This window comes from Primulina tabacum, chromosome 3 (genome assembly GCF_025594145.1).
Source record: "Primulina tabacum isolate GXHZ01 chromosome 3, ASM2559414v2, whole genome shotgun sequence".
Classification (NCBI taxonomy): domain Eukaryota; kingdom Viridiplantae; phylum Streptophyta; class Magnoliopsida; order Lamiales; family Gesneriaceae; genus Primulina; species Primulina tabacum.
The window spans coordinates 1,697,136-1,717,623 of NC_134552.1; the positions used below are offsets into that span (position 1 = coordinate 1,697,136).

Consider the following 20,488-nt stretch of genomic DNA (forward strand, 5'->3'; position numbering starts at 1 on the left):
ATCGGGTTGAGTTTAGAGGGGGGGTGAATAAACTCAACGGCAAACTTAATCGATTTTTCAGAATGATGTGCTAGAATCCTGTTAGAGATGCTAGCGGTTTTTTTTGTTCAAGTTTAAAGACCAGCAGATCACAAGATAATGTGCGGAAACGATCTGTTGGTTAGTGGGTGAAAAATAGTAAAACAGAAAAGCAGTAGATGGCACAGGGTTTATTTCTGGAAGTTCGAAGATGAATCTTCTACGTCTCCCCTTCTTCTGTTTCCAGAAGGTATCACTAAAAGACTTTGGTGAATACAGTACAACAGTTGTACACACCCACTTCAACAGGACTTACCCTTCGCCTACTGAAACTCTTAGTTTTACAACTCAACTACTTGAATAATCTTAAGTTCTGGAAATGACTCTTTCCAGTTACAAATTCTTCTATTAATGAGATAGTGAAGTGAATAGCTTAAGAAGAGATAAAGAAAATAGCTAGCACAAAATGATCTCAAATGATCAAATGTATGCAATGAAGCGTGTGCTGCTTTTTCAGTGTTGAGCTTTTGAGATAACTGAAAGTTCTAGCGATGCTCGAATGAAATTTTTGATTGAGATTCGTTCTCTTCTCTCTTTCTTGAAAAGTGCTTCGTCTCTATATATAGGCTTCATCCAACGTTCTAAAATCTGAACGGCTCTTTTGGCTTTTCAGTGGTTCAGCTTTATTGCTGAAAATGGACCCTGCAGAATACATTAAAGCAATCAGTCTCAGTTCATACCAAAAATGGTAAGCCGTCTTAAATGTTCCCGTACAACATTTAATGGCATTTAATGAAGCAATAAGTGCTAGTATCACGTTAATAGATTAACGGTAATATTTAAAGACTTGAGATACGCAAAATTCTGCTAGTGTTTATTTCGAGTTTGTATTTCTTCTAGTTCTGGTTTTAGCTAATAAGTCATTTGTTAAGTAGATTAAGCAGTACTTGATAAGTGCTGCTACTGGTTTTAGCGCGGTACAAGTGCTTCTGGTTTTTTGCTTATTTACATCTACTGGTTTTGTACTTAAGCCAGCATCTACTGGTTTTTTTACTAGCATCTCCACAACAAAATTAATTCTAACAATAATAAAATACAATACAATAATGTGAATTGATAACATATATTTTGAATAAATGATATTTTGTAAATTTTTTAAAAAAGATATAAAATTTATAAGTAAGTTATATAAGTTTAATAATATAAGTAATGCTATTGTTTTTAGAACTCAAATCCCATAAAATCCTATCAATTTATAAAATTTCAATTAGTTAAATGAAATCTAATTAATTCCATATTGTCAAAAATATTATAACAGTATGTTTGGATGCTTAAAATTTTGGATTTGGATTTGAATTTGGAAGTAAAATTGGATTTGGAATTGGATTTAGAAATTCATGAATTTAGAATTACATCTTGTGTTTTGTTTGAAATTTAAAAATTCTATTTAGAATTCATTTATTGTTTGAAAAAAAACAAAATTCGAATTTGAAAATCTAAAATTTGACCAAAATAATCTTAATTATCTTTTATAAAAATCAAGATTAAAACATATTATTCACATTATTAAAAAACTAAAAAATTAAAATTAATTTTATCATATATTTCTCTCGAGTAGGTCTCTTTTGAGACGGTCTCACGAATCTTTATATGTGAGACGGTCTCACGAATTTTTATATGTGAGACCGGTCAACTCTACCGATATTGACAATAAAAAGTAATAATCTTAGCATAAAAAGTAATACTTTTTCATGGATGATCCAAATAAAGTATCTGTCTCACAAAATACGACACGTAAGACCGTCTCACACAAATTTTTGCCATTTCTCTATATCATTCCAGTAATATATTTGTGTTATACAAACCACATAAACTCTTATATAGTTAATTAACTAATCTTAATGAACACAAAATGTATTATTAAATAAAATAATCAAACATAACATCTAAATATTCAAATTTAAATTGTACGAAATAAATTATTTCAAAATTAAATATTCAACCACATCATAATTTTATAAATTAAAAAATAAATTTTTATTGAATAAAGAATTGTTCAATATTCATGACAACTATAAGAATATATCTCAAGAATCAAATATGCAAAATAAAATTTTCATTTAGTCCAACAATTATATATAAAGATGGTAGAAGGATAATAATTAAAAAAAATTGTTATGAATAATTTTTAGTTTTATTCAAATCCAAATCTCATATCAGTTTTGAGAAGATTTGTTTATACATAAAATTCAGTCAAATCTTGTCAAATCCCTTAAGATCCAATTAACCAAACGGTTAAAACTAGGATTTACCTCCAAATCTTTGTTTCTAAACATATGATAAGGGTTATAATAACTATTCTTTTTTTTTTTTGACAGAAAACTTGTAATATTATTCATGACGAAACGAGGTCTGTGATTACAAGCTTAACTAGCCAACTAGGGAATTCCCCAAATTTCCACACAAAAGGTGAAGAGGAGGAAACAGCAAAAGAAGCTAAAGAGTGTGCCACAGTATTAGCCGTACGCATAACGTGATCCAACTGTAACTGAGATCGACTTTCCAATAAGCGTCTGATATTTGTGACAATGGTTCCATTATAACCGAGATCCTCTTTAGGGCAAGTGACTGCTTGCACTGCCAGTAAAGAATCTGAAGTAAGTTGATGAATCCTTAAGTGATGATTTTGTGTCATTTGGATTCCTTCCTCAATGGCAAAGAGTTCTGCGGCAGTGACAGATGGTGGTTTGATAATATGCTTTCCAAATGCTAACACAGGCTGCCCTTCATGATTCCGCACAATCCCCCCAATCGCATAAATGTTTGAATTAATGTTGTAAGCCGCATCAACATCCAGACGCAAGTGATCAACTGGTGGTACCGTCCAAAACTTTGGTGATTGTTGATGTGTAAGCAAATTGGCAGATGATATCACTGAAGCTCTTGTTGTATGATATGCACATAGCAAGCTATCACACCAATCAACATTAACCACACTTGTCTTAGCGTCAGAACTACGAATAATACGATTTCTTTCCATCCAAATAGCATAAGTTCGTATGGTAAAGAATTCAAAGTCCTCTCGATTGAACTTATCCCTCATACAAAGAGCAATATCAAAAACATCCAACTTACATACTCCTTTTAGCAGATGCCAAAACTTATTTCTCTTCCAGCAGTGTCTGATAGCCTGGCACGAGAATAGAGCATGGCTCGTTGACTCACTCGAAGCTCCACAAAGTGCGCATAATTCAATTGTAGGAACATGGTGATCCTGCAGGTTCCTTGTAGTAGGGATAATATGATGTAAGGCACGCCACCAGAATATGCGGATTTCGGAGGGATTGAAAGAGACCACAAAAACTTCCACCAATTCTTTAATCGAATTTCCGAACAAGTAGCAGGAGGGTCCTAGAGCCCAATAGCCAATTTATACCCATCCCTTATAGAGTATTGGCCTTTTGGATCGAAAAACCAGTACCTAATATCATCTCCTGCCAAGCCATTAAGAAGGATTGATAAGATTTCTGCCACAACATGAGGAGAGAACTGTTCCTTCACCACTTGTTCGTTCCATTTCCCTTGTCTGAGAAGAGTACTCACCGTAGGAAAGATAAGATTGTTTTGTGCGGTGTTTTTCTGTAGACCTACACCCGAAATCCATTTATCTGCAAATGTAGCGATCTTCTGGCCATTTCCCACACGCCAATGCAGCCCCTTCTCCAACAAAGGTCGGCTCCACAATAATGATCTCCATATATAAGATGGATTACTTCCGAAATGGGCATCCATGATATCTCGATGGCGGAAATATCTTGCTTTAAGGACTTTAGCAACCAACGAATGGGGGTTAGCAATAATACGCCAAATTTGTTTAGCCAACAGAGCCTTGTTAAAAGTCTCGAGGTGGCGAAAACCCATTCCACCCAAGCACTTAGGCCGGCAAAGCATCTTCCAAGATTTCCAGTGCATTCTCCTCGAGGCTTCATCCCCACCCCACCAAAAATTAGAGCACTCCCGTTCTATATCTTTGCAAATTGATGTTGGGATACGGAAGCAAGACATAGCATAGGATGGGATGGATTGGATCACCGATTTTATCAACGTTTCTTTCCCTCCAATGGAGAACATTTTCCTTTTCCATCCCTGCATACATTTAGTCACCCTCTCCATAAGATATCGAAACTGAAGTCTCTTCTTACGGGCTGAAAATACTGGTAAGCCCAGATATACCTCCTGATTCTGCACCACCGGAATAGCAAGCATAGTTTTAATAGATTCCACTACACCGGCAATAGTGTTCGGGCTAAAGGATAGCGATGACTTTTCAAAGTTAATTAATTGACCCGACGCTTTCTCATATAGAAACAGACATTGTTGAACACCGGCACAGTTTTCCATGGTTGCTTGAAAAAATAGTAGACTATCATCATCAAAGAATAAATGAGTAATCGTAGGGCACGTAGGAGCAATACGCACCCCTTTGATCAACTTTCGGGCTTCAAAGTATAGTATAGCCGATGACAAACCATGAGTACACAATACAAATAAGTATGGAGAAAGCGGATCACTCTGTCGTAGTCCCCTGCTAGGTGTAATACCTCCACTGAGCACCCCATTCACACAAAAAGAATATTTAACCGATCGCACACATCTCATCACCTTTTCAACCCAGATATGCGAAAAGCCTAGTTGGATCATGATGCCCTCCAAGAAGTTCCATTCAACTCGATTATAAGCCTTACTCATATCAAGTTTTAAAGCTGCATAGTCTTTATGTCCTCCCTTCCTGCTTCGAATCCAGTGAATTGTCTCGAAACCCAGAATAATATTGTCCGAGATGAGCCGATCCTGAATGAAAGCACTCTGAAAATCATTCACTGTCTGCTTTAAGATCGGCCTAAGCCTGTTTGTGAGAGTTCGAGCAACAATCTTATAGCAAACATTACACAGGCTGATAGGATGAAAATATTTCATAGTCATTTGAGACTTAATTTTTGGGATCAAAGTGACTATGGTATCATTCCATGCATCAAGTGGTTGCCCATCATTTAGAATCCTTTGGACTACCTCAATTACTTCCCCACCAACCGAATTCCAGAACTTTTGATAAAAGAACACAGACATACCATCACTCCCCGGAGCTTTATTAGGATGCATATCAAATAAGGCCGTCTTAATCTCTGCTGCTGAAAAGGAGGCATTCAGTATAGAATTCATGTGCTCATCAATAACCGGCTCGACACAATCAAGGATATGTCTTCTGTCTTCCAGCGTAGGATTATTCGACGCAAACAAATTGGTGAAATAATATTCAATAATTGCACTCATTTGAGCTTCCTCAGTACACCAATCCCCATGGCTTGAGACCAAGCCCCGAATATGGTTCTTGTCCCTTCGAATTGATGCACAAGAATGAAAATATTTCGAGTTCCTGTCACCATGGGCCAACCAACTGATTCTACTACGTTGCCTCCAGTACATCTCTTCTTTATGTGCTAGTATTTCAATCTTTCTCTAGAGAATTTATTTGTTGCACATTTTCCATCCACTTATCTCTAGTTTTCATGTTATGAAGCTGCATCATCTTGTGTTTTAGTTTCCGAGGGAGATTTCGAAATCTGTTACCAGCCCATGTTTGAAGATCTTGTAAGGTCAAAGAAATGTTTAATTTTTGCCACCCAAGATCCACTATATCCTTGCATTCTTCCTCAGTGACCCAATGAGGCTCAAAACGAAACACATGGCCACTATGCACTAACTGGTCATTTGTCTTCCCCAACTCAAGCAAGATCGGCCTATGATCCGAGTGATAAAAATCAAGGGATTGAGCTTTTGCCACTGGATACAGCAGTCGCCATTCAAAAGTAGCAACAAAGCGGTCTAGTCTTTCAAATATATTATGTTCCAGGGATCGGCGATTTACCCATGTAAAAAGGTCCCCACTCCCGTGAAGATTTTGCAGGCCACAATCACTAAGAGTATCACGGAAGGCTCTAGTTTGAGCAGCAGGCTTTCTATTACCCCCGAATTTCTCGCTATCGAAACTTATTTCATTAAAATCTCCTCCGACCAACCAAGGAATACCATGCAATTCCGGTACCCTGCTTAGCCGACGAAGGAGAGCCCATGAAGAATGTCTAAGTTGCGTTTCTGGGTGACCATAAAAACCCGTAAATCTCCATCGTTTCTCGTCATGTTGTACCAGACAATCTATGTGTCCCAATGTATAAGAATATATGGTAACATCAAAAGGCGATTTCCACAGTAATGTCAATCCTCCGCTTCTACCAACACAATTAACCACAAACATACCAGAATATCCCAATACATCTTTCCACCTTGTGAAGTTTGAGTCCCTCCTTTTTGTTTCACATAAGAACAGGAGGCTTGGGTTTCTTTCTGCGACAAGTCGCTTAAGTTCACGGAATACTCGTTGGTTCCCAAGCCCTCGAACATTCCAAGAGATGCAACTCATTGGTTTCGGCGGGGCTGCTTGGCAGCCGCCGCCGCTTGTTCTGGTATATGACAGTCATTGAAGACTCCAACCTTTCGTTTGTTAATGGTGCTCTCCAAGTCTGCCAACCTCAACTGCAGCTGATTGCCCCGTTCCAACCATCCAGGGAGAAACGACTCTGTCAAAGAATGTCCTTTCTCCCTAGCCTGTCTCTTCCATTTCCTATCGGTCTTAGATCCTATATGCCCCAGTTCAATCTCACTTTGAGAGGTGACAGATGTTTCCGATACAATAGCACGACCACCTGGTACAGATACATAACAGATGGAATGGTATTTTGTTCATCACTGTCCTTGTAAATTGCTGAAGGTGAGATGTCTTCATGAGCATTCGTGTTTCGAGTTGAACTTGGGGTTGGAGAACTAGTATGGCTTCTATATGATTTAGTAGGAGATGTGCCTCGCTTTTTCTCCCCACCCCTTATGTTATCCGCTCGCATCCAACTTCCAAACTGATATTTACCATCCTCAGCCAATGGTATCTCAGACTCCCTATTAGAATGGCCCAAACAACCACAATTACAGCATAAAGCAGGAAGTCGCTCATACACCAGTGGAACAATGATAGACTCGGCCTCCGCGAGTATCGACACACAGATGAATTTCTTTAGAGGTTTGGTGCCATCCACCCTGATTCGAACCCGTGCATAACTGCCCATAGATAAGCCATTAGCTCATGTGTCAATCTCTTCTACAATCCCAATCAGATTACCCACCTTCTCGAGTGTCTCTTTATTCATAAGAACTAGCGGAAGGTTATAACATTGGACCCACAATGATACTGCATCAAAGTTTAAATTCCTAGGGTTTTGTAAACCATGTGGTTCTCGGAATAATACTAGATCACGAAACAGATTCCAAGGGCCCCCATTCAGTGCCCTATTTTTATCTTGTACAGATTTAAAATCAAGTAGAAAGAGATTATCTCCCAAGGAGCCAATCACAACCTGTTTAGAAGCCTGTAGAATCCGTGGCATATGAGTTTTGAAAGCCTCTTTATTGATCAGTTTTGGAGACAAAATTTTAGCCATCAAACAGTTTTCGATATGTTTTTCACCATATCTAATATCATCATCCTGTAGGATCAGTGCTTCCTCGGTTGTAATCTGTGTTGAGCAGTTGAAAATCATTAACCAATCTCTTAACTTCCTCGGGATCCATGTCAAAGAATAATAGCCACCCAGATCAGCAGACAATGATTGGGGGAATAAAAAAACCCTACACCAAGAGGGAGAAAACATACACGGCGGCAGGAAGTAATAATAGTTATAAGAACTATTCTAACCGTTTATTCAATGATTTATTTATTTATATTTTTACAATATTTATATCATCAACATTAATATTACACTATTACCCATTTAATTCATACTTTTCGATTAAAGGTATACACGAGCCCAAATATTATTAAAAATTTAATGTTCGAATTCATATCAAATTAAGTATGGCAAAAACTTGTGTGAGACGGTCTCACGTGTCGTATTTTGTGAGACAGATATCTTATTTGTGTCATACATGAAAAAATATTACTTTTTAGGCTAAGATCATTACTTTTATTGTGAATATCGGTAGGGTTGACTCGTTTCACAGATAAAGATTCGTGAGACCGTCTCACTAGACACCTACTCAGTAAGTATATTCAAGTTTCACTTATATTCAAATCTCGAATTTTTTTAATTTTTTTGCTCGAGCTCGATTCAAAATCTTCAAACCTATTGACGAACTATCGTCAGACAGTAATTTTCGAGAATTAAGGTTCGAAAACTTCAAACATCACTCATAATATATATTTAATATATAATTATATTATATTAATAAAATATTAATGTTCACGGATTATGCTTCTAACGTATAATCGGGTATTTTACCAAGAGACGTCTCAGTTACCTACCCGTTTCAAAATATCTGTACGTCCAATTTTTTGTCCTTTTAGGGCCCCGCTGGCTTAAAGTTTTAACAATAGTAAAGCAAAACATCCATAGTCTGCAGTAACCTTTCTGCTTTTGCGCCACCGCAAATTGCAAGAGAGGAATGGAACTCAAGGGCACTCCTGTTGACCATGGATACTCCATGCCTCCGGAGTGGGAGCTTCACTCCGGATGCTGGATTGGTTGGCCGGTGAGTTTCGTCGGTTCGACCTGGAACTTTTTGTTTTTTTGTTTTTATCTGTGTTACCATTTTTGATTCGTTTTCGCCTGCATAAACTTCTTTTCGGTGAATTTTGTGTGTTATGGATGTTCTGTTTGGTGGGTTTTTTTTCCTTCGCTGTGCTTGAGATGGGATTTCATGGCCACTGATGTTTATCAACACTTATATGTACTTTGTGCCTGGATCGGATGGCGTAGTTTCCTGTTAGATCAAAATGTTATCTCAATTCTGCGTTTTATAGGAACGGCCGGATAATTGGAGAGATCACGGAGTGCATGCTCAACGTTCATTTGCCAACGTTGCCGCTGCGATTTCAAGATTTGAACCCGTTAACGTGTGTGCTAGTTCTGAGCAGGTTGGCATAACTGAGTTTTTAGTATTCTCTATATTCGGTTCCTTTTTTGAAGATGATAACATAAATGGCAGTGGAAAAATGCACGTAGTCTTTTGCCCGAACAAATCAGGGTGGTTGAGATGAGCATGAATGATTCTTGGCTCCGTGATACTGGTCCAACGGTGAGCATTGATCGCTTGGTTTTTAAAACAATCGATTTTTCCTTTATGATTGAAGATATACTTTCATATTCGAAATTATTATTTGCAGTTTGTTGTGAAAAATAGAATCACAGATACTGAGAACCGGGGCAGCAGGATTGCAGGGATTGATTGGAACTTTAATGGTTATGGTGGTAAGACAGCATAGTTGACCCTTCAGTTCTTGTTCTCTGATATCTTGTACATGAGTTTTGCACTTGAATATTACACCTTTTTTGTCAGATTTGTATCAACCAAAGAGAATAATAGTCTTAGCACTAGAGTATCCTTACGGTGTTGCTTGAGTTTTTTTTTTTTTTTTTTTGCGTCCTTGGCCTACCTCTTCAAGCGCATCATTGTTTTCGCTTATGATTTTTTGTTCTTTTATGTTGTAATTTTGTTTGCCATTGGCCAGCGTTGAAGCTTTATGCATGAAGATAAATTTGTATGCGTAAACTGGTTCACATAAAACATGTCCCCTTAACAAGGAATTGCTTTGTGTCACTCAGTATCCAGCTTCTTAAATTAAATTAATTTTTGCTTCTCATGGGGAGAACTGACTACAAGGCAGCCAAGATGTTACCTTTCCTTTTGAATGATATCATACCGGTTGTACTTTTATGAAATAGTTATGTTGCATTTCTTTCATCTGGATAATTCCTCTTTTCTGGAGTCGTCTGCATCTCTTTGTTAATAATATGAATTTATGCTAGTTTTGGTGTTGCTTCTCTTCTATGATTTCAATTTACTTTTTACTAGAATCCTATTTTTCTAGGGCCTTGTACTGGCTTGTGTGCTTTTCATATGTGCTGCAACAAATATTTTCTTGGGTGTGTGTTTCTTTGTTTTAGTTTTGGTGTCGCTTCTCTTCTATGACTTCAATTTACTTTTTACTAGAATCCTATTTTTCTAGGGCCTTGTACTGGCTTGTGTGCTTTTCATACGTGCTGCGACAAATATTTTCTAGGGTGTGTTTCTTTGTTTTACGGAAAGAATGTTCATTCCACATTTATCATATTCTCTTCTTGAAATGTGACAAAATGTTATAACACAAACTATTTGATTTACCTAGGCGTAGATGAAGGTTGTTACCAAGATTGGAGCCTTGACCTCCTTATTACTAGAAAGGTTGGTCAAGTTCTAACCAGCGGAAAATTTGAAACTTTCCGATCCTTACTTGGTCCAAGGTGCAGTTTACCACATTTTCATTTTTGCTTCTTGATATTTTCATTTTAGGTTCTGGAAATTGAAAAGCTTCCAAGGTTTCCCCATTCAATGATCCTTGAAGGCGGAAGCATTCATGTCGACGGAGAAGGTTTTTGAAATTCTTCATTTTTTTTTTCAGTGAGCAGAAAGCTTGCAAGAATCTGAATGCAATATGTTATGCATGAAACAGAAAAATACAAACTTATTAGGAACTATTCGCTCACAATTAGTGATTGCAGGACATTGGCCCTATGTTTCTAGAAGAAAGAAATATCTTGAAGCTAAAAGGAATGAGTGGAAATAAAATGATATATAATCATGGTGAATTGAACACTTAGGTTTGTTATTTTTTATACAGTGGATCAAGTTCTTGTAATTTACATCTTCAAAGCAGAATAGTTGCATCCTGTCAAAGTTTGGATTTGATAAATGTGAAAATATGAAAATTTTGAGAAAGTCAAAATCCTTTTGGAAGAAGAAACGAGCACCCCTGATCCAATATGATGTTGTTGGTTATAACCTTTCTGCATCTGAGAACTTGAACTGGAATGAAACTTCTTGCCACCAGTTACCTGATTTATTAATCGAGAAATAATCATTTTTAACCAAAAATACGTTATGTTTGTCTGAATCATTATCCTTAATTGGTTGTTATAGACAATATTTATTTGATGTGAAATAGATGACGTTCTAGTTGGTGATTGCATCAACATGTTAAATATAATCTGAAAACCAATCCTTCCAGAACATAAGCATTTGCTAACATAAAGGAGATTGATATTTAAGTTATGTGAATACTTTCGTAATGTCAAAAGTAACGTGAATAATTAGATTTTGTTTCTTCCTTCAGGGACTTGCCTTACAACCGAAGAGTGTCTCTTAAACAAGAATAGAAACCCTGGGTTAACCAAAAGACAAATTGAGGATGAGCTCAAATCATATCTTGGTGTCAAGAAGGTCATCTGGCTGCCTCATGGGTTATTTGGTAGTTTTCTTGTTCACTTTCTGGGTTTGCAAGTTTCCTTTCAAGTTTCCGGAGACCATTTATTTAAATCATTGAATCTTGAAATTTAAGCCATTCATCAATGAAAACTTATTTGACAGGTTTGGTTTATTTACTTTGTTAATTTTGATTGAAGATAATTGATCCTTAATGAATAACTTCAAGTTTATTAACATGTGAAGCCTTCTTGGTTTCTCTTGGTTCCCATTTGGTTGAAGAGGCATGGTTTGTCGATCAGATATTGCCAGCACTAAGTTTGCATTATTATTATTATTATATACTAAAATCATGAGTTATGCCATAAAACTCAACTCTTGTGGTTGATGGATCCATTATGGCGGCAAACATCGATTTTGAGTTACGATGTCCTTACCATTGTTTCATAATTTTTCATTGTGTTTTAACTCCTTGTTAACATATAATTTAGTAAGTGAAATTTTTTGCTTCATAATAAGATTTCTTGTCCTTTTAATATTCAGTAAACTTCTGGTGTTATCTTCAAGTTAATGAAATTGGGTTGGGAAAAAAAAGAGTAATAAATCACGTACTTTGTCAGTGCTTAAAGTTTGTCTTTCTTATGTTTAGAGACAAGATTGGACTGTGGACTTTCATTTCTGTTAGACAACAGTAAATATAATTAGGTATACGAAAGCTCGGTCTTCAGTGAACTTAAATCACATCCATAAATTTTAATGCTTGTAGTATTCATCACGCAACTGCTGAGAAGTTCATTTAAGTAGATGAGTGCTGAGAAGTTCAAATGTTTATGGTTATATTTGTCATTTTACACTCAGACTTAGCAATTACGGGGTAAAAAGTATCATATTGTTTTGTATATATATAGTCATAGCCAAGGATACTTTTAGAAATAAAATAGCCTTTTAGGATTCAGAACAATACATATGGATGTCCTTGAAAGAAATTGAGGTTATTACATTTTACTGCTTGTTTGCTTATGTAGTTATCTTACTTGACTCGGACTTCAGTGAATTCGTGTAAAATGCCACTATCTCACATGCTTATTTCTTGGATATTTCCCATCTGAATTATTTCTAATTTTTTAAACAAGTTATTAGTTTTCCTTGCATGAATTTTTTTCCTTAAAAGCAATATGGTGTCCTGATTCCTGGATCATGTCCTACAGGGGATAATGACACTAATGGGCACATTGACAACATATGCTGTTTTGTAAGACCTGGTGTTGTATTGTTGTCATGGACTGATGATGAGAGTGATCCACAGTATGAGCGTTCTGTGGAAGCCCTTTCAGTTCTTACTAAAGCCACGGATGCCAAAGGTAGAAAACTAGAGATAATCAAACTTCATGTGCCTGGGCCACTCTACATGACATATGAGGAGGCTTCTGCCTTGGAACAGGTAGAAATTATTCTTATTTGTCATTCAACTCCTTGTGTTCTGGTTCCGTTCCATACCACGCCAGCTGATGATTAGCATATACAGGGGGTATAAACAAACCAAATCTACTCCTCATTTTTTTAGTCTAGCTCAACCTCGAGTTTTTTGTCTTTTCAAATCTCAAATATTAACTCTTTTTGGCTCAAGTTTGGCTATGTTGAAACTTTAAAGTTTGAATTCAAGCTCTCTATGTAAAGGCTCAAATTATGGCTTGAGCTTGATGATTAAGTTTGAACTGTATATTAAGCAAATACTCGAATTATGGTTCAAACCATTGAGCTAATTCAAATTCAAATTTATTTATAAACTATTAGTAAACGAACAAAAGCCCACTATCAACTCATAAGATATCATACAAAATGATTCAGGCTTGAATTCTACTTGAAATTATATTATGTTCGATCATTTTGAATAGAGATCGAATAATATTCATGACAGCTCAGTATATTTACAGCCGTAGCATATTTTAGAAATTATGGTACGAAATGGTTATACCTTTGTTTTACTGATTTATGGGTCCTGCTTATGATTGCTTTCTGTAATGCGATAAGAATATTGAGTAGTTAAATCCCTAATTATTTCCTCTTCGTGAAAGTAAGCACCATTTTTGTGTGGTGACAACGAAAATGCACGAAGAGTTTGTCCATGGGTGATTATAACACCTATCTGCTTCAAAAAGGGCTACCAATGCTATCATAGTGCAAAGATAAAACAAACATAAAATCGAAGACATCACTTTGGTTTTCCATATTGTGATATCTTGTTCCACATCCAAATATTGGGGCAAATATGAATTGGTTTATAAGAACGTGTAATGGATCTTCAAGCAACTTTGATTAATCATTCTTATTCTTATGAAGCGAATACATATGTAAAGTAATGAAACCATTTTGCAGTGCCTCACCTGCACAGTTCACTAACGTTTCCACTTTTGGCTTGACGTTTCAACAGGATGGCAATGCTACACCAAGGGTTGCTGGCATGAGGCTGGCTGCTTCATATGTGAACTTCTACATTGCCAATGGAGCAATTATTGCACCCCAATTTGGTGATGAAAAATGGGATGATGAAGCTCTTCGTGTCTTGTCTTTGGCATTCCCAGATCGCGAGGTGAGAAAGTTTAATTCATATGGAATAGCAGATGTTGATTTGTTGTTATCATTTATGGTTTGTATTCGAAATTTTCTACATTTTCGCGAAAACATCATTTTCTTGAGACTTGTGGTTCAGATTGTCGGAGTCGCAGGTGCTCGTGAGATTGTACTAGGAGGAGGAAACATACATTGCATCACGCAACAGCAACCGTCGGGTCCATAATATCTTTTATGGTGCAAGATTGCTTTGAATATGAATTCAAACAAACATATCATGGAAGTTTTCCAGAGTCTTACAGGGAGAGAGATGAGAACAACGCGGATTTGAACAAGAAGGCATGGTGAAAAACTGGAGTCGGGTTGTCCAGTTTTCCAACTGATGTTTCGCACTATTAGATTTTTGTCATGTTTTGGTGAGAATTTATGATATATTTATTTAAAATAATTACATTTATCTCCATGGAGATTTATCTTTTTTCAAGTTCAAGCAACATGATTAATCCTGAATTTCACATGATCCAGGCTAGATTTAGACTCAAACCCAATCTGTAAACAGCAAATTGGAAACTTAAAACTAAAAATTACATGTTATACCTTCAAGAGTTACAAGATTTGATGTAAAACTGCGGCGGGAATTTGATCTTTGAGTCTAAATCTAGGCTGGATCATAGGATTAATCATGTTGCTTGAACTTGATTCCTTTAGAATTTTCTTTTGGTTTGCCTTGTTATTGATTTCATGACTTGGGTTTACATATACATACCATAATGACCCATCTTAGATAAGGCTTCGGTCTCAGCCCATACGTCTAAAAATATGTTTTATATTAAGTTTAGATAATAAAAAAATTATATTTAATTTTAAAATTTTAGTTAATTCAATTAATTCGAGAGTCCAAAACGATCTTTAGGACCACAAACTCTACAAAAATTTATATTGAAAAAGAGGTAAATTTGCACTAAGCCCCCGGAAAGTTGCAAAAGAACCATAAAATCCGTGAATTAAACTAATAGGTTAATAAACTCTTTATTTTCCAAAATTCAATCTAAAAAAAAAAGTCTAAAAACTTGTATTTGATTTTTTTAAAATTTTTTCTTGACATAAATTGACCAAAATGCCTAAAAAATAAAGCTCTCAATTTGGGTTGAGTCTATCCGTCACACAATTTAAGTGGGTATATATGTATTTTTTAATAAAAGCTGTGAATTTTTTTGTATTAATTACTTTGTATAAAACGTAAACGTGCGAAATCAATAATTAGAAATTTTATTTATATTTTTTCAAAATATTTATTAATGAAATGAAATGAAATTTTTAATTAATTTTTTTTTATTTTTTGTGGGTCGACTCGCCTAACACACGACTCAACTTAGACTGAGTTGGGTTGAGGATTTCCAACACGTCGAGATGAAGGGTCGGTCCGTCTCGCCATGAGTTGGTCCATTTGATTGTTGTATTAAAAAGTTAATAGCTAGATATTTTTTTTTATTTTTTTTTATGTATATACAATTTAGTTTGAATTTTTTTGAAAGACCCAAATTCAAAAGATTGGTCTTCTAATTTGGACAATTTTTTAAACCCATTGACCATTTCAAAATTTAGATTATGCTGAATAAGTTAATTAATTCACTGACTTTTATATTATGATACTATATATGGCGATTTTTATAATATTTTCCATGCTTAATTAATTAAATTAATGGAAAGTATTCTTCTGTTGACCGAATTATTGTGGTGATCAAATGTCGATTATTAAAATTAGTATATAATATGGCAAAAACTTGTGTGAGACGGTCTCACGGGTCGTATTTGTAAGACAAATCTTTTATTTGAATCTTCCACGAAAAAATATTACTTTTTATACTAAGAGTATTATTTTTTATTATGAATATCGGTAGGGTTGACCCGTCTCACATATAAAGATCCGTGATATTGTCTCACAGGAGACCTGCTTAATATAATATATCTAATAAATGTAATATAATTAATTAAATTTCATTAAAATGGTGAGTGATATGGAGATTATAATTAAGGTTGTGTTTTATTGGCTTCGTATAATCATATAATTAATAATCTAATCCAATCAAAAGTTTATTATTAATCTCATGTCAATCAAAATATTTAATTAAAATTACAATATTGTTTTTATTTATATTCTTTAATTGTTGATGAAGGTAAAATTTTAATTCATCATTTTATCTTAAATTTAATAAAATCAAATATATTGTTATTTTTTTCCATACAATTAATATATTAAAAATAAGCTTTTTATGAAACGATACCTAAGATTTATATTTTTGACATTCGATTCATAATATATTATATTCAAATTCAAATAATTCAATTATCAAAATGATCATCTCATTTACCTTTGACAGAGGTCAACAGTATTTATTGAAACAATGGCCCACCATATTAATTGACATTAAAATATCCACTTATAATATTTAATTTTCTAGATTATTATTAATGGCAAAACCTTATTTTATATTTAAGGGAAATTGAATAATTCTATGAGGAAAGTGTATTTTAATGTAACACATTTGATAGATTAAACCGTATTTATAATCAATATAATCTCTTTTAATACAATGCTTCAACTTCAAGAACTTTGCAAATAGAAGATTAGTAAAAATCAACAATATAATTAGAGTATGTCTCTTGTGAGACGGTCTCATGAATCTTTATCTGTGAGACGGGTCAACCATACCGATATTCACAATAAAAAGTAATACTCTTAACATAAAAAGTAATATTTTTTCATGGATGACCCAAATAAGATATCGTCTCACAAAATACGAACTGTGAGACCATCTCATACAAGTTTTTGTCATAAAATTATCCACATTTTCAATTCTACCACCTCTTGTTAAAGTTTATATAAATAATGAAAATCTTCATTAAAATAATCAAGAAACGTTCTCTCTCTCTCTATATATATATATATATATATATAAACAAACACATACTATGTGAGTGAGTGTGCGTACATTAACATATTATCTCCCCCACTTTCTTCAAACTTCTCCTCTTCCAAGAAATATTTTCGACAAATTCACTTGTTGAGAGACCTTTGTTCTTGTCTCTCCATAACAATTTGACATCAAGTCATTTGCAACATTTTCCCCTCTCCACAAGTTTGAAAATCACAGCAGAATTATGTACAAGGGCCTCGAAAGATTTGCATGCCAACACCACAGTTAAAAAAAGGTAAAAAGTTCAAAACTTGCTCCTGTTTTAGAAGAAATTTAAACCATTTCAGCCTATTTCTTGTCGAAACTCCGACTGACTCTTGGGATACATCCATGTATATATAACATAAATGGGATTCATACATGAACTTTTTTATTTTTGAAATAACACTTGTTTTGTTGTTTGTTTCTGTGACATGTTTAAGAAATAGTTTACGAAAATAAGTCACAAATCAAAGAAATGTTTGGCTAAGATCGTATATCATCAAATCGATCCATACATAGACATTGAATGTACAAACTGTTTGGAGTGATGTATACATACATATTAAAACAACCTATATTAAGCTACAAGATTCTTGATTTATCTATGCACTAGATTTGTGTTCTTTGTGTGAAATTTGCAGAAAATGGATCCATCAAAAGGGAGCAATCAATATAGTTCACATTCTCCTTGCAAGTGCTTGTTTGAGGTATGGTGAATAAAAAAAATCTTTTGGTATTTTCTTGATGGAGGGCTAAAAATGTAATTTCCACAGATAATTTAGAAAATATTGAGTACCTAGTGTGTTCTGTAAAATCATGTGATTTTAAATGCATTAGGACTTTTGAAGCCAACACCCCCCCACCAAGAAATGGACAAAAACATAAGTTTACCTTATTACGACTTGGAACATGTTCTGGTTTTCCCATGGGCACCACCTAAAAAACAATATGTCAGTGCTGTCTCCAAGCCATATATATATATATATATATATATATCAACTTGTGTAATTAGGTAGTTATCTGTCACACGAAATAATGTCCGTTTTACTGTAATTTGTCTGAAAGTATAACATTCCCAAGCAATATCAGGCATTGCTGCATTGAAATATAGCACTCGACCATTTTACAGTTCAAATATTTGAGTTGCAGTGTTTCTATCGGTTAAAGTCTTTGGTATGACAAGAAGCGCTTGATCCTACATTTTAAATTTTAAATTGCACTGATACATAGTTTATGATATTTACTAATTTTCTATTTCGAAATCTAGATCAAAATCTTGATTCTTTTGTGGTGATATTTGTTATCAAACAAGGCAATGCAGGATGATCATTCACAGATCCAATCCCAAAGTCCATGTCGACACAGAATCGTATCGAAGAATCGACTCAAAGATGTAATTCACTCACTTGAAACATCTAAAGAACTGTTCAAAGCATTGAGTCGCATTTGGCGCCTTGAACATCAAACTTCGGCAAGCTTATCACTTATGTCAGCTCTGCAGTTTGAGCTTGATAGGGTTTGCGTACAAGTCAATAAGTTACTCAAAGAACAAAGCTTGGAAAGGGCTGAAATTGATCTAATCTTGAAGCAGTTTCAAGAGGAAAAAAGGATCTGGAAAATCAAAGAAGGAGATAGGATACACTGTGCCATTAAATGTATCTCTGGAGAGCTCAATAAAGAGAGGAAGTTGAGACGACAAACTGAGAGACTGAACAAGAAACTCGGTATCGAACTTGCAGAAATGAAGGCTTCTCTATCTGTGGCTAGCAAAGATCTTGAGATTGAGAAAAGTGGACGTAGACTTCTGGAGCAAGTGTGCGAGGAAATGGCTCGTGGCATAGGAGAAGACAGGGATGTGGTAGAGCAGATAAAGAGACGATCTGATAAAGTTCGACAAGAGGTCGAAAAAGAGAGGGAGATGCTACAATTAGCTGATATATTACGCGAGGAACGTGTTCAGATGAAGCTTTCGGAAGCTAAGTATCAATTCGAGGAGAAAAATGCAGTTCTTGATGAGTTGAGGAATGAACTCGAGGCCTATTTGCAATTCAAGAAAACTGAGAAACAAGAGAAAGCCTCTCCAACATTTGATAAGATTAAGGAACTCGAGGTGTATTTGAGGGAAACGTTGCCTGGATTGTGCAAATTCCAATCCAATGATCAAGAAAACGTTGAAGAAGTATGTAAAGAATATGAGCCCGCAGATGATCTACATTCCATCAAATTCGGCTTGGACGATATCAGTAAGAGTTTCCAATGGAGTTGTGCAGTTAAAAATGATGGAACCAAGAAACCAGCCATTTGTACAGAAACCAAATGGACCGATAAGACCACAGAGTGGGAATTTAGTACCAACAAACAAGGGGATTCGGAGGTGTTTGATAACAGAGGATTGTTCGAATTTGCATCACAATCTTGGAAGAAAAGTATGGAAGATGAACTCGAAAGATACAATATGATTAAAGATCTAAGGGATCGCATTGTTTCTGGTTCAAGAATTGCGGCAGCATCTCAAGACTTGGATGATCCAGGCCCAAAATGTTGCTTCTTCGAAAGACACGGAGACGGTGGCATGTGAAGTATACCGATGATTCGACGACGTTTTCATATTTAATGTATGCTAATTTTTGTTGGAAGAGAAATAAAATTCAACCATCTTGCGTCCAAGAACGTAGATCTAATTTTGTTCCATAAAAAGAACACAAGAATACACACTTTGGTGTTACATCGGATCTTGTTTCATATTTAAGAAGAGTTCCTCAGGAACATTCTAATCAACGGTCTCTGAGTGTCACTCAAATAATTGAAAAGCTCAATCAATTGTAATGCTTTTCTTGGCATCTTGCACATGGCCTAGTTTTAATGGCCCCATGTAATTTATATGCATTACATAATCTCTATGTGTGTCTTCTGCTTGTCAGATTTCACAAGACTACAATAACCACATGTTTTTATCCATCCAATCGACATAAATTTTCCAATCCTTAAGCAATCAATCTCAGTACACTTCCCTTCAAAATATTTGAAGAACTTCATTATTCGATATATTCCTTGTGAATTTGGTAAATTATTTTCTTCGAGTGAGGACAGATATAGTGTTGATTATGCGCTTATGATGTTTCGTCGTGGTATTACCTCAAGTCCTCTATTTCACTTCTATGTTATGATAGTAGAATAAAGGGTCTTGTGTTTTGGGATGGTTTTGAAATGAAGAATAGATTAGTGGAGAGAAAATTAGTTTGTATTTTCAATTCTTTTATCGTTTTTGTTATTAATAAAGAAGTGATGTCCTTGAATGTACTCGTATCTTATCATTAGAATGAACCACTATAAATATTTATGTTCATATTCGATTGGTGATTATATGTTTGTGATGTTTTGCTGTAATGGTACATTTGCGTTAATTTGCCTGATATACCAACAGATAGTACAATAATATTTGTGAAATTTAAAATGAAATGGAATGTAAACTAAATATATATATGCAACCACCCATAAACTCGTAGAATCGAGGCTTGTCAAGATTCTATAGAAAGAATAAAGAAAAGAACTGTCGACTTACCCCTACATTATTAGTCAGGCATTGAATTTTGTTA

General features: G+C 35.0%; 4 protein-coding genes across 4 annotated transcripts; 2 read left to right on the plus strand and 2 right to left on the minus strand.

The window, feature by feature from the left end:
* Positions 1–2,413: 2,413 nt before the first annotated feature.
* Positions 2,414–3,058, minus strand: LOC142538272 (uncharacterized). The gene has a single exon (XM_075643630.1). It carries the CDS (start codon positions 3,056–3,058, stop codon positions 2,414–2,416), a length of 645 nt encoding a protein of 214 aa, XP_075499745.1.
* Positions 3,059–5,524: 2,466 nt separating this feature from the next.
* On the minus strand, positions 5,525–6,496 carry LOC142538273 (uncharacterized). The gene has a single exon (XM_075643631.1). The coding sequence runs from the start codon at positions 6,494–6,496 to the stop codon at positions 5,525–5,527; it is 972 nt and encodes a 323-aa protein (XP_075499746.1).
* Positions 6,497–8,460: 1,964 nt separating this feature from the next.
* Positions 8,461–14,389, plus strand: LOC142539217 (agmatine deiminase). The gene is made up of 10 exons (XM_075644504.1): positions 8,461–8,652; positions 8,924–9,037; positions 9,109–9,198; positions 9,287–9,371; positions 10,289–10,344; positions 10,453–10,531; positions 11,273–11,407; positions 12,570–12,802; positions 13,793–13,951; positions 14,072–14,389. The coding sequence occupies exons 1-10, from the start codon at positions 8,566–8,568 to the stop codon at positions 14,156–14,158; spliced, it is 1,125 nt and encodes a 374-aa protein (XP_075500619.1). The 5' UTR covers positions 8,461–8,565; the 3' UTR covers positions 14,159–14,389.
* Positions 14,390–16,930: 2,541 nt separating this feature from the next.
* LOC142539218 (uncharacterized) lies at positions 16,931–19,748 on the plus strand. The gene is made up of 3 exons (XM_075644505.1): positions 16,931–17,145; positions 17,534–17,599; positions 18,205–19,748. The coding sequence occupies exons 2-3, from the start codon at positions 17,537–17,539 to the stop codon at positions 19,468–19,470; spliced, it is 1,329 nt and encodes a 442-aa protein (XP_075500620.1). The 5' UTR covers positions 16,931–17,145; positions 17,534–17,536; the 3' UTR covers positions 19,471–19,748.
* Positions 19,749–20,488: the final 740 nt, after the last annotated feature.

Bases quoted from the DNA above. Each gene is read 5' to 3' on its own strand.
- LOC142539217 (XM_075644504.1), top strand. From the start codon at position 8,566: ATGGAACTCAAGGGCACTCCTGTTGACCATGGATACTCCATGCCTCCG. The intron at 10,532-11,272 runs GTTTTTGAAATT...TTCTTCCTTCAG, and splicing joins CATTCATGTCGACGGAGAAG to GGACTTGCCTTACAACCGAA. The intron at 13,952-14,071 runs GTGAGAAAGTTT...CTTGTGGTTCAG, and splicing joins TGGCATTCCCAGATCGCGAG to ATTGTCGGAGTCGCAGGTGC.
- LOC142538272 (XM_075643630.1), bottom strand. From the start codon at position 3,058: ATGGAAAGAAATCGTATTATTCGTAGTTCTGACGCTAAGACAAGTGTG.
- LOC142538273 (XM_075643631.1), bottom strand. From the start codon at position 6,496: ATGAGTTGCATCTCTTGGAATGTTCGAGGGCTTGGGAACCAACGAGTA.
- LOC142539218 (XM_075644505.1), top strand. From the start codon at position 17,537: ATGGATCCATCAAAAGGGAGCAATCAATATAGTTCACATTCTCCTTGC. The intron at 17,600-18,204 runs GTATGGTGAATA...TTATCAAACAAG, and splicing joins CTTGCAAGTGCTTGTTTGAG to GCAATGCAGGATGATCATTC.